Source organism: Rhipicephalus microplus, chromosome X (assembly GCF_043290135.1).
Source record: "Rhipicephalus microplus isolate Deutch F79 chromosome X, USDA_Rmic, whole genome shotgun sequence".
Taxonomy (NCBI): Eukaryota; Metazoa; Arthropoda; class Arachnida; order Ixodida; family Ixodidae; genus Rhipicephalus; species Rhipicephalus microplus.
In genome coordinates this window covers 130,229,348-130,243,782 of record NC_134710.1, presented here as the reverse complement: position 1 = coordinate 130,243,782, position 14,435 = coordinate 130,229,348, and the positions used below count along the sequence as shown (strand labels likewise).

Below are 14,435 nucleotides of genomic sequence, written 5' to 3'. Positions count from 1 at the left end.
CTGGCACTGTTGATGTGCAGAAGACATACAGCCACGGGTTACATCACTCCTGCTCCATACATGCAAAACACTCGAAAGAACAATGCATGGGGAAGGGGGCTTCAGGCTCCTCACCCACATGGTACTATGGTCAGTACTGCTAGCTAACACATAGGCGGCCGAGACGCCCAACAAAAATAAAGCAAAGGTCACTTTTCTTATCACAAGAATAAAAAAAAATTGAGGGAAGCAGAGTGCAACACCTCAACGCCAGGATCCATTAGGATGTTGTTGCCAACAACATGCCACTAGCATTATTGTTGTCTATAGCTAACTGAACTTACTTGAGAATTGTACACAGCTTGCACTTGCTATAACTAAAGCATTAGGGAGGTGCAGATTCATATGTAAATAAGTAATGTATTACAGGGGAATGTTAGGTGACCTAACATGTTACGCAGGATTACAGAATCTTAAAGGGCCAGTAAATAGGCTCCGACTTTTTTTTTTACAACCCCCATACAAGCTCGGCAATTCGTAGATTAGACCAGTGATCACGTTTTCTGAATGTTACAGCGCTGCGTGCCGTGCAGAGCCTCTATTTCGAAAAACAATTCCCACGCATCTTTCCTACGCCTGACTGTCTGACGGCGCCGTGACGTAGCACGCAGCTCGCCGATTTTCTAAATGAGGTGTGAAAAAACAGTAGTGAAGTCAACGTCAGTTCATGTTCCCACCCACAGCTACGAAAGTGCCCCTTGTTTTTTGGCACTGTGGTGAAAAAATGAGCCTCGCAGTTGCACTCTTCGCTCAACTACAGCGCCTGTGCGCACGTACGAACTACTTCGCCCTTGACATGAGCAACACGGGTGAAAAGCATTGCTCTGTCGTTGGCTGCAAATTGAGCGACTGGGGCAGCGGAGAAGCATTGGCACCGGGTGCCTCATGATGGGGCCCTGCGCACTGCATGGCTGAAGCAAGTCGGCCATCCAGTGATGTACATCGGGGACCTGATCATTTGTGGCCGACACATTTGTGGAGTCACAACGATGAGCTACGCCTTCCTCTTCATGGAAGGGATAAGGGGGCGAGGCTGCGCGAAAATTTGAAACCAGCTTAGACCGATGTTTTAACCCCTGTAACTTCCTTAATATAGCACGTATTTGCATAATTCTTGTGGCAGCATGTACGAAAAGAAAAACTGCACATATATCTCTTTTAAAAATTTTTTGGACTTCAGGGCTGTTTACTGGCCCTTTAAGGCTCTCCACAAGAAGACAAATAGTAGCAACTTACCTTCATTTTTTGGGTATTCTGACTAAACATGAATGTATGTTGGAGACATTGGATATTTGCATTCAGAAATTTTGGGCAAGTAACTGCTACAAGAGCTGTGCCTAAATGGTATTGCTCAATCATATTACTAGAATCGTAACTGCAAGTAGGTGGCCCATCTTTTTTTGAAAAATGAGAATAACAAGGGATTGGTTAAACAAGGGGGAAAATATAAATAGGTTCAAGAAGTCTTTATGGTTTCCTAGCCGTTATGGTTTCATTTAATATTATGTATTGCCACGTATCACCCTGTAAAAGCCAGAGAACCACATTGCTTGGCCACACTGTACATATGTAGTTAGTGCCTTGGACATGATGATGGAGCGCGACCACAAATGGGGTCTGCTCCTCGGCACTGCTCAGCATTCACAAAGGCATAAGTGTGTGTTTATGAAGTAAAAGCAAGATAGGAAAGACAAAAGAAAAGAAAAAGTCTGAAAGATATATTTTTCTTTTAGTCAGTTGTGCTTAAAGAAACTTATCAGTGACCTCCTTTCAGAAGCATTCTGAGTTAGGCTTGCTATTTTGTTCTCCTATAAGTAATGGAGAGAAAATAATTTTTTAGCACTCCTAATGGCTGGTCATTTAGTGACAGTTAATGAACGCCTGTATCTGACTTGTGGCTCTGGGAGAGCAGCAACACCACCACCTCATGGGCTTAAAATGAAACATGGCTGCTATTGGCTGCAACACAAACAGCTTCTTGCCAGGAACGGCGTTAGCATCTACCACATAGTATACAGGCACTTTTTGGGCAAAGATGAGTTCATAAGGACAAGTAAACACCAACCTTGAATGCATAAATAGTAGCAATGGCTTTTGCACAAGAGTTTTGTTCCCAAATGAACTGAGTAGATTCGTGGCCATTCATTTTAATTGTCCCCACGCCTTTTTACGAATAGACAGATTTCCGTCCGACTCTCCAATTCAAACATGAGTATATATTACCTAAATGTCCTGGCATCCGCTCTGGCTTTGTTCATTGATTTTTTTTTCTTCTTTTTCAGTCGTAGGTGGAAATTGGAAAATGTCAGAAGGCTCCTCAAGTGGGTCTCTTTTTGAACTTAATGTGACAGGCAAGTCTTTGGTTCCAATGTCAGCTTAGCCTGTTTCTCTGCCCACTAACACTTCTTTTTTATTTGTGCCATGCAGTTGTTTCAGCAAAGTTGAATTCATCTGGAATACTGTTCAAACCAGACCCTTATGTTGAGCTCAGTGTTGATGGTGGGGTGCCTGTCAAAACAGAGTACAGCAAAAGTACCTGCAATCCCAAATGGGATGAGCAATTTCCCGTGTAAGTACCTCTTTCTTGCAATTTTCTCTCCATTTTTACATTTTTTAAGTATACAGTGCAATGATTATTGTACGGGTATGATGTGGTAAAGTTATGCATATTTGGTGGAAGGCTAAGCATGATCATTGTACAAAGCCTTTTGTCTCGACAGATCAGTTCCATCACTTTCTTTCTGCAAGGTTTTTAGTTCAACCACACCTCGTTTCCTTACGTGCCTCACAAATAATTCATTGCTCCCTTGTATGGAACATGCATCAAGTGGCTTCAGGAGGCTTCTAAAGTGAAAAAAGAAACTTGGGACATCACTGAAAACAAAGCTCGCCTCAGCCCATTGTTGTAGTTAAAGGCCTTGCAACGTGGGGCCATGAGTGATAGAAGTGCTGCTCGAATCGCTCCAAACGGCTCCAAAAGAGAAATATTGCTCCATGCTGCTCCAAAGTGCAATATTTGTTAGTAGCTGCTGCAAACCTGCTCTGAAATGGTGTTGGGGAAACTAAAACAATGAGGTTAAACCATTTGACCATCCAGTGAGTCTAAATGAAAACAAAAACAAGCTGTATACTGTTATCTAGGGTACAGCTTGTATAGTAGCTGGATACTAGAACAGTGACAATATTACACATACTAGCATTTTTCATGTACGTCTTATATAGTGTATTTATACCTTATACAAGCAGACTATATTGATAAAATGTGTGCGAGACTTCTTAGTCATACTAGCTGCTGCTGTGAGGACTTTGATATGTGACTGATTACATTCAGCACTTTCATCAGCTTTGACCTCGTTTATACCACAAGTGCCTGTATTTTAAATGTTAGTTTATTTAGCTTATATGATTTTTAAAAATATCAATGCTGGCTACTTTTGCAAGATATCAAAATAACACTTACTAGGTTTCAAAAACCATCCATCTGTTTGCCATGATTATTGCTATGATTATTGCTATGAATTTGCTATGATTATTGTGTGTGCAATATATTTAATAATAAATATAATATTTATAAGAGGCTTAACTGATGCAATAAACTCCAGGAGTCATTTGAAATATTTTGCAATTTGCTCCGAAAACACCAATACACTCAAACCTCAATGTGATGACATGGATATAACGAAATATTGGTTATAACAAAGTAATTTAGAAATGGTCTTGCAGTAGATACCAGTGTTAGGGATAACCTTTATAACGAATTTTTGGATATAATGAACTTATTTTCTTGCAAGATGCAACTTTGTTATAATGAGCTTTGAGTGTAGCTGCTCCAAAGATCCATTTTTTTCTCCTCCAGAATCCGCTCAAAAAATCAAAAATTTGCTTCCATCACAAGTGGGGCGTTAAAATTCGTTGAGTATATCCAACTTACTACAACACTGCGCCATAGTGTGTGTATGCATCTGTAATATCTGGCACCATGAGAATGTCATAAGGAAGTTTTGACAACTTTTGAATTCTTTTTTAGCTATTTTTAAACTGGTCATATAAATATTTATGATGCTTTGAATTTAGGCTTCGTAGCATATTCATTCATTAGAGGTTCGAATTCTGGTGAGCAGCTCTTATAAAAAGCATACAGAAATGAGTGACACACATACTACAATTTGTGTCACTCTCTGCATTTTTTTTTTTTCTTTTTGCAACACTTTTTTTTTCCGAAAATTTAAATCTGCTGTACCAAGTGGCCCAAGTTTTTACTGAATTGACGTAATATCTGAGTGGAGAGCTGTCTCGTAATAAAAATGAGACCGATTACTCATTGATACTATTTTGAAGCCATTCAGGACATGTCTTGATTTATAAGACTCTTACATCAGTAGTATAGCTGTGCTTTCAGCTCTCGTAACACCCGAAATCGTAACATTCGTGTAACACCCGAGCCTTAGGATTGTGCTTTTATTTTTTCTCTAATAATTTACAATTTGAAAATGTGTGTTTTATTGGCTGCTGGTTATGATATACACTCAAATTTAAAAAAATACTTATAATGGGAGCTTTCCTCAATTTATGCCATAGTAATGGAATACAAAATATTGAAAAATTCCAACTGGTGCAAACTGGTAGCTGCTACATCTTGTTAGCATTTCTTAGTAGTACCGTCAAATCCTGAGCAAGCACACTCTTCTACCGGTGAAAAATAATTGGACAAGATTTTTAGAGGCGGCACTTGCCCAGTCACTCACCCAAATTCAGCATATCCCAAAGGAGCCGCTAAAAATAAAAATGCACGCCTGAGCTTCTAATGAAAAGCTTTATTCAACGTTCATGAATTTACCTTTTTTTTTTGTTTAACTGGAAGGAATCATCATGTGAAATTCTATATGTTGTGACAAGGTGGGAAAGACGTTCTTCAAATGTGGTAACAATTTGTGGCAACTCTGAATGCAAGCCTTAGGCACCGCACTTAAAAAGTGCTATGAAATCATCCGCACGCTTAAAGACTCTCAGAACCTGTGTTACTGAGAAACACTGCTACAGGACCCTGTAGTGGAGAACAAGCCAGACAAAAAAAAAAGCAGGCTAATAAACACCAGATGATCAAAATTTCCGGAGCCTTCCACTATGGCATCTCTCATTATCATATTGTGATTTGGGACGTAAGACCCCCAAATAATGTTATTAAAAAATTTCAATATAGGATGGGGGGGAGGGCAGTGCGCTTGCTCAGTTACTAATGCATATTTCATACCTCTTGAAATGGGGAAGGATGCGTTTCCTCACAAGTTCATGGTAGTCATATATTTTTACATTGTGTATTCGACCGTGCATATTTTCAACATTTGCTTAATTTTTTCACTTCAAGCACTGTGGTGGGTGATGTGTGTCCATGCTGATCTTAATGTGGTGAACTGCAAAGTGAGGTCTTTTATATTTATTTTATTATTACTTTTTTGCTTGATCTTGCAATTCTTAGGGTGGTTGAAATATAAACTGCAGAAATTCAGGTGTACCTCTATTTATTTTTGCAGGTTGGTGACTCCATACTCGAAGCTCCATTTTCGTGTCTTCAACCACAACTCCCTAATGAAAGATGCACTCCTTGGTGAAGGCTGTCTTGAACTCTACCATGTTTTAGAAAAGGCTGATGGAAAATGTAAGTTATTTAATTATTAATATTTTCAATGTCATGTTACTATGGATCACTGTAAAATGTTTAATTTTGGGGGGGGGGGGAGCCTTTTAGTGTCATTAAAATAGACTGCAGAAGTAAATGATGGTAGGCCATTCAGTGTTTAATAACTAAAGGAAAAAACAGCACTTACACAATAATAGGCAATTAATTATGCTCAATCTGCTAACTATTTTATTGAAGCAAGGCCATAAAATCTCGAGCAAGCATCTCCCTCCCTCCCTCCCTTTTTTTTTTTGAGAAATGTCGAATATGTGGCTTCTTCTTCCTTTCCCCTTTTTTCACAATTTCATTCATTGTTTTTATTCACCTGCTGAGGGCGAGTGCAAATCGTGAATGCATGCATGTTGAATAAAGCATTCAATTAAAAGCATGGGTGTGATATACAGTAGAACCTCGTTGATAGGTTTTTGAAAAAAGGCAGAAAATAAACATAGGAAGTGGCAAAGGAAGTGGCCGCATACATATCCAGGGTATGGTGTCTAGATAATCCAGGGTTCGATGACGTTGTAATTCTGTTTATTCATAGGGGTAATTCAGTTTATTCATAGGGCTTGCTAGTGCTCGTCCCATCGCTGTTATCACCGTGGCTTCCCAGCAGGAGTGGTAGTACCAACATGAGTAACTGTGAATTATCTAGCAATACAGAGAAACCTTGATAATTTATACCAGCCAGGAATGCAGCAAGGTCATGCACTGATTGGCAGTGCGTGTAAACAAGTACAAATGTGTATCTCCTGATGTGCGCCTCAGCCACCAATAAAAAAATGCAGCAAAACAGCAGATGTTGCCCAAAGTACCCACCAGAAAGTCTTTTCTTTCCTTTTGCCAGAGTGCGGAAAAGATACAAAGCTGGCACTTTTGCATGATCGTTTTGTAGCGTGTAATGGCGACATCAACGAGCATTTTAAAAGTATTACAGGATGAGGAATACGCAGTGATTCAGATAGCGACAGAAAGGACACTAATGGCTTTCCCCAATACATATGTGCGCTTCTCTACCCCGAACTGATACTCAGCGACAAGTTACAGTTTTCTTTAAACATGGAGTGGTTACGTGGGCTCTTGTCATCTTCTGGTTAGTTGCGTGCAGAGCGGCGCTTATGCTGTTCACACCATCACTGTCGGACGGCTCATTGTACCGTACGCGTGGATTTGCCATGTGAATTGCTTGTCGCCACTTCCATCCATACTGAGCACAGAGTAGTGTGTTTAATTAGCATGGGGATAAGAAATTTCTGCCAAGCGGATTGTGCTGTGATTATCAAGTGGTCATGAACATAATAGATAAGGATCGCTTGTCTCTCTTTTTTTTTCTGAGTTGTTTCTCTGTCAGTTGTGATGTTCAATTATGGCAACGTACACACACCCACACACTTGTGGGAGGTAAGTCTGGTAAGCTCATTAGTACTGAATGTTTAGGGAACCAAATTGGAAATTTTTTCACCAGAAATAATTTCAGTTGAATATGATGTTAGACTTTAGGTCAAAGACACTTGTATTACTCCAAAACATACGTTTTGGTGCTCCGAAATTTCCATTTTACTGTGCCAAAGCTGCTCCAAGACAGCGTTATTTCTGCTGCCTGAGCTACTTCAAAACACTAAAGTCTACTACAACCCCTGATTATCTTTCTGCTCTATTTCAACCTGATCCCCTCCACACGCATGAGAAAAGAGCTTTTTTTTACCACCAAGCCTTATTTTGTTGCTGTTTCACAGAGGATAAGTTGTACCTTCATGTTCAATAATAAGATGTAAAACAATAATCTATCAAGCTGCTACATGAACAATATTAAATTTTAGTAAAAGAGGCATCTTTGCGCAAGCATTACATTGCATCCTGCTGCCTAAGTGAGTGGGCCTAATTCTAACCGAGTGGGTCTTCCCCATGGAGTTCTCACAAATATACCTAGAGGGAAGGGTAGTGGCACCGTCTATGCGCATTTTTTAAGAGGTTGGAGCACTGGGAATGACGGTATATGTGTCTGCGAGGCTTGTGTTATCTGGTGTTGAGTGAGGCTTCGACTCAAAAGCGAATACGACTGCTTACCTCAACGGTACTTACATTGACGGCACAACGAAACTGCGAAAGAAGCAGACATCATAAAAGTAGCAGACATAACACTCTCTTTGTTGTCTGCCTGCCAAGTTTAGCGGCCGTTGGTTACTTCTTACGCCTCTTAAAATTGTACATTGACGCAGAAGGTTCCAGTGTTAAATAAAACATGTTTCTGTGCAATGAAAAAAATAAATAGCTTATTACGTGCTGTTTTAGTAAGAAATCAACCATTTTAACGTGAAGCCATACGCATTTTGAGGTATTCAAATCCGAGTCAAGTTCGAAGCTCACATATCCCGTCATTCCCTTCTATCCAGCAGCTCACTAGCACCAGATTTCCCTCTAGCTAATTTTGTGAGAAACTGTATGGTCTCTCCCACCTAAAGATGTTTCTTGCACATAGATAGAGCACATAGATTGTAATTGCTCCAGGAACATGCCAATAAATGAGTGTTTCTGCACAATAATTCATAACGAGTGCATCACTAGAAGTCTCAACATGCTGGTGCCTTGTAAAATACACTTACATTAATTTATTTTAAAAGCTTGTGGAAAAGCTATGCATGCATTCGGTTTTACAGTCGGGCCGTTTTTTTCTACAAATCATCTTCTGTTAGTATTCGAAATTGCCAGTATTCACACACTGATAGTTTTGATCATTAGTATGTTTTGACCATTGAGGCTTTGCAGTGTACCTCAGCACTATCTTTCTTGTAGCCATTGTTTTTCTACACGTTCTCAGCAAAGGCTTGCATGTGCTGCAGAAATGGGTGCGAGGCGGTTTAGAAACCGTACTGGGTGTGCCATCTTTATAGAAAGTTTTACTTGTTTGGACTATCATTTTGCCTTGACTGCATAAGCACCTATAAGTTGCCTTTGAATGTGCAAACTTGACACTCTCGTTTGCTTTATTTCTTTCCTCCTTAGTGGACAAAGTGCCACAACCATTGGAATTGAGCTGTGGCAGCAAACCTGGCCGTAGTTACAGCTACTTGTTGACCATTCTGGATGGAATGAATATTGACATGAGCTGGTACCCACCAAAAGAAGGACTGCCCACAGGACACTCTAGAAGAGAAGGTGACTCCTGAAACGATTTACTTCCTGTAATGCTAAGTGCCAATTGCCAATATGGATTAGCCTAAAGTCTCGAGCAAGTGCCCTAATTGCTCGTCGCTATATTCAGTTCTATTCACTGCTTTTAATTGCCAGACGAGGATGATTAAGTGAATTCATGCGTATTCGATAAAGCATTTCATTCATTTCACAAGAAGTCTGAGAACAGGGCATTTTTTCTTTATATATAGAAGCTGTTCTGGCATGTGCATGCCACTCCGTATGCACAGACGCTATTTTCTAAGCCCAGCTACTTGAATCAAGTTCTCTCTCAACCAAAATACATGCTTTTAGCTCGTTGTTAAATACTTTTTACTGCACTATCTTTTGAATTTGCGAAGAACTGAATTGGGGCCCCCAAATGCTCTTCTCATTGAGGACCAGCCCAGCTCGTCTTTGACAGGAATGGTATGAATGGCGTGGGCGAGGTCAGCTCATATTCGTTAGGAAAAGAGTTAAGCAATAATCTAGAATTTCCACCATATTTTTAAATTGCCATGTGCACACATCATCTCCTTATATACTATATTTACATTTTTGTAATACCCAAACTTATTTTATTTCAGCATTGTTGTCGAGATTGTTTTGATAGTACAACTATACACATAAATCTAATTTACCTAAAGTAAAATTTTGGCTTTGGTCCAAATATTCCAAAAATATTGCAGCAACAAGCAGGCACGGATACTTGGAAAACATTTTGGGCAGTGATACCAAAGTTATTCACGCCAGACAAGGTTCCTCTTGTCTGGATTATGGCACCTTTGATCATTTAGAAAGTTTGATCATTTAGAAAGATCATTTAGAAGGACAAATATTGCTTTTTGTATTGTTTTGTTTCATTAGGTTATATTGTATAGCACTAGGGTGCTGTAAATTTAATGTAGAGCGTTGAATGTACAGAACTTTCCAGACTTATTATAGTGCCTTCTGTATTTGTGTACCACTTCATGAAGCAGCACCCAAAAGCTCATCATCTGGGTCCATCCATCAACAACACAATGGATCTGTGTCTGGCCATATGACCGTTGTAAATGACCAATTGGACCATGGTAGCCGGCAGTGGAGCACACCTGCTGGAGCACGGAACCGAGGGCGCAAGACCCATAACAGCAGTGAGGCCCCTGTGACCACAGCTGCGGCAGCACCTTTGTCTTCGTCTGCAGCAGAGGCAGCAGGTAATGGGCCCACTTCTGACCAGCCATTACGCCAAAGCACCTTAAGTTCTGCAAGCAGCAGTGGGAACTCCAGGCCAGAGGGAACGTCTCAAGGAGTTCACTTGACCATGCCCAGCTCTTCATCGGCAGCAGTGGAGGAGTCGTCCCAGCTAGGTATACTTCTGTCATCTCTCTGCATCTGAAAAGGCACTTGCCATGTGGTCCTTTCCATGAGCCTACTGTGCTGTAGTGCATATTATTTAGACTCATTCTACCAGAGTTAATGCACAACTAAATATTTGATTCACCTTGGGCTTGTGGTCATATTGCCAATAATGTGCTTGAAGAGAAGCTAGGAGTGACTGCAGAGAAAATGCCTAAAAGTATTAAAATGTTCTGCTGTCAAATCCCACTGTGACGAGCAGTCATTGTGGGATTTGACCAAATCCCATTCTGAATGCCTACAAACTCTACTGACACTTAAGCATTTGAACATAACCTCAGAATATACGTCGGCAATGTAGTGACATTGGGGGCCAACCCCCATTGTCAACCTATGCCTTTCGGGTGTCATGCATAAAATGGAGCATGGCGTTTTGGCAGCAAAGATGAGCTGGGTTGTGTGCAGTATTTTACTTGTTCACGGTGGACAATTTTATTGCGAGCTTGTATTTCTTTGACCCCAATTCTGTAACCAGTTCTGCGGCAATGTGGACGATTCAACCATGAAACTGTGTTGATAAATCTGCCCAGCCAGGCCGCTTCTCCGAAATCTAAAAGCGGCAGTGGGTTCTTTGCATGAAGCACTTAACTCTCCCATTTGACTTAACTACCTAGCTCCCCTAATAAAAAGTTAATTAATTTAATTTTCTAATTACTGTTTTAAATGATGTGTTCAATCCTTTTAATATGCCTTACACTACAGAAAAATGAAATGCAAAGACTGTGAGCAATTAGCGCCTTTTCCTGATTTTTAACAATATTGGACACATTTCTTGAAACACCCTGTATACGTACCGTATTTACTCGCATAATCCTCGCACTTTTTTTTTTGGTGAAAAACTGATGCAAAGTTGGGGGGTGCGAGAATTACGTGGGGAAAACTTTCCACGAAAACTTACAGGGCTAACAAGAAAACGAAGTGGCCGCAAATCGGTATTCTCACACCAGCAACTACCAGCAAGCTTTGAGAAGTACTAATTAAAATTTACCTAAACAATAAAAGCAGAGGTTCAACACAAGGCAAGATTTATTTCAGACACAAAAAGTTGAATCAAATAGTCGAGAATTAAAATATCATAGGCAAAGCTTGTGGGCGTTGCGGGCGTAGCGGTAGCGTTCGTCGCTCAACAAGAGCCCTCCCTCAAAAGGTAAGCGTAGGATGTCAGTATTGGGCTGATGGCTATTTAACAGAATCGTCCACAGTTTTCTTCTGAAGAAATAAAGTTTACCATAAATCCCAGTCTTAAGCACACGGCAGGCCCAATGCGTCATGGTGGCTTTCAGCTGCCATCACCAGTAGCGAACACAAAACTTGTCGACTCCGAAGGGCCTACCAGCGGCCCTGTTGCCGTTGTTTAGTGCATGATCAATCACTTTCAATTTGAAAGCAGCCGTGTAGCTTCAGTATCACTCCATAACGTCACAAGATTACCGACACAACATACAAAACACGTCGCAATGCGCACTTGCCGCTTTGGCTTGGCTTAGATTCAATCTCTGTGCAATAATAGTACGCTTGATGCTTAAGAGATGGCGCCAGATGGTGTGCACAATCATCATCAACGGCTGGAACGAGCAGACGACATTATTGCGGCCATTTTCAGGGGTGGAATAATTACTCGAGAAAAAAAAAAAGTCATATTTTTGTTAGGCAATGTGGGGGGTGCGAGAATTGTGCGAGTGCGAGTAAATACGGTACATACATAAGTCATTTCATATCAGGTGTTCGGAGTCAATTTTCGACCATCACCAATCGTGCAAAAAAAAAAATTTTCGGGTATATGTGGATGTGAGAAGTAGTTATTGAAGAGTTATAATTCGCAGAAAAATTTTGTGTTGCCTGGAGGGGGCTTCAAACTTTGGGCACCGGACTGAAACTGTGTCTTGGTAAATAATTTGTATAGCATTACTAGTTTCAGCAGTTACTAGGAAACCATTTTTTCCTTAATCTCAAGGTGCTGCTGCTCCATGACTATGCCAGTTTATTCATTTTTGTTTGAATGTTCTCTGTCACCTTGGAAAAAAATTGCAATATGCTGCAGCATGTTTAGCATTTGTTTAAAAAAAGTGAAAATTTTGCCTATAATATATTTGTATTTTCTGTTTTACATGTTTCAATAATAAATGATTGGAATAATTTGGTAGCAAATAAATAAAGCAAAAACATTGCCAACATATTGTAAGAGTTGTAAAAAACAGAATTTTGACTTGTATTATGATTTAATTTAAAAATGTAGTGGTATAGGTAAAAACATGGCTTGTATAAATTACATAGTATACTTTGTCACTAAGACATACAGAAAGTTTCAAAAAAGTAGTTCTTGTTTTAAGGGAAGAGAAATTTTTATAACACCTAAATAACTATTGCTCACATTCACATATACCGGCACGTTTTTTTCCTGCTTGATGCGATATCGTAAAAAATTGACTGGGAGCACACTTGGTGTGTGTGTGTGGGGGGGGGGGGTCTTCGTTTGCTGTAAACAAGTAGGAAAAAGGTGTAGAGGCCGATCTAAACCAATACCATGAAGAATGAAAATAAGTTTTTTAGAAGCGTACACCTTTTGCCTACGCACACGAACTCCAAGAAAAACAAAAAAAAGTATTCTAGAGAAGTAAAAATCAGATTATACATTTTTTGGCGTGAGTAAGATACACGGGAGGGAGAAAGATAAGGGGGTCATTAACCACCCCGCGAGTGCTTTGAAGACGCCGCTGCAACGTAGCCCCCCTGAGGAAGGAACCAAGTCGGTTCCAAAACATCGGGTTTATGCATCTTCACATACTTTTTGGTTGGAGCTTAAATGGTTTCCCAGATTCATTCTGCATTTTTGCATTAAAATGTTTGTTGGTTTTAATTAGAAAAACCTGGGGGGCTCTAATACTGATAGATGGGTAAAATTTCCATGGAAGATGGGTAAAATTCCCATTGAAGGGCGCAGGGTAGGGCAAAATTTGGGGAAAAAATCGCTTGTTTTTTTAGCAATTAGGGAAGAAAGTTCCTGCGTGCATATTTTCCAGTTCGTGCTTTTCTTAAACATAATTTTTTGTGGCTCAAAACCAGTTTTTCTGAAAGAGAGTCGCGAATGAAAACGCATCCTAGCGCAATCCCCTTGTATGCGCACTGTGCTTGCAGTCTATTTTTCTGAAGAGCTTCATATACAACATTCAAAATACTTGTCAAGAGTCAGCTGTGTATTTTAATTCTCGAGTAACTTCTTAAGCAGTCTGAAGACACTGTGTGCCGTCATATTCACACTTCTTCTTTAAAGCGCATTGTTTTGAACACTTTCAGCTCCTAGCTTTATTACACTTTGCGTTTGCCGTGTTTTTTGATAAGTTTAGTTGCTGAAGGTAAAAAAGGTCTTCAGCAAGTGTAAATTTCGTAGCAACACATAGAGTTCTCTTGTAAATGTGAATAAATGCCAGTGATGTACTGAGGTGCAGAGTGCTGAACCAGCAAGTTCTTTATCATTAAACCTCTCAGCCTTTTCAGCCTCCTTCAAGGTGAATTACACGCCTGGGGACAACGGGTATTTGTTTTTGTTTCGGTTCGGGGGTTTTAAGGATTGTGACATTGCTATTGTTCTTGCATTTAATGGTCGTAGTATCACACGAGTTGAAATTCTGAAATAGGGAGGATTGAAAGCTGGCCGAACTACAGTCGATTTGCTGGAAAACATTGACCACGCTCGACGATGAAAACCGGATAAAGCAGCATCGCATCTCACGAAAAAAAGCAAGCCAAGCATTATGAGAGGCCCCAAAGCGAAAAATTGACTTTGGCAATCATTACCAAGCTTGTAGCAATTAAATAAAATAGTTGTACGCTGTTTGTGACTAAGTGTGATTGCTTTTCAGTGGTTTTCTAACTTGAAACTCTATTATCTGAAAACAGTATTTTCATTAATTAGGTACTATTATTCCGTATGTACTTCAATATAACCAATTTATTTTTCTTGTATTCTGCATAAATAACCAGAATTGAAGTTATGCACTTTACAGTTTTTATGCTACAAATCTTTATAGATGCCAATTAACTAAAAAAATTTGGTTCTACTGGTAAAGAATTTATTGAAACGATACCTCAAGATGACGAAAAACGCGTAGGATGTGTAGGGCCTGGCCGGTGCCTTTAAATCTTAAAT

General features: G+C 39.9%; 1 protein-coding gene across 5 annotated transcripts in view; it reads left to right on the top strand.

Moving 5' to 3' along the window:
* The window catches only part of Su(dx) (WW domain containing E3 ubiquitin protein ligase suppressor of deltex), an 87,691-nt gene that overhangs the window by 14,914 nt on the left and 58,342 nt on the right, over window positions 1-14,435 (top strand). For 4 of the 5 annotated variants that reach the window (XM_037427743.2, XM_037427742.2, XM_037427745.2 and 1 more), the window contains exons 3-7: window positions 2,322-2,390; window positions 2,467-2,608; window positions 5,571-5,695; window positions 8,720-8,872; window positions 9,865-10,239. In XM_037427743.2, the coding sequence (XP_037283640.1) occupies window positions 2,342-2,390; window positions 2,467-2,608; window positions 5,571-5,695; window positions 8,720-8,872; window positions 9,865-10,239 (844 nt within the window). In that variant the 5' untranslated portion in view covers window positions 2,322-2,341. The remainder of the gene's footprint in view (window positions 1-2,321; window positions 2,391-2,466; window positions 2,609-5,570; window positions 5,696-8,719; window positions 8,873-9,864; window positions 10,240-14,435) is intronic. The other variant, XM_037427746.2, reaches the window with a different exon arrangement.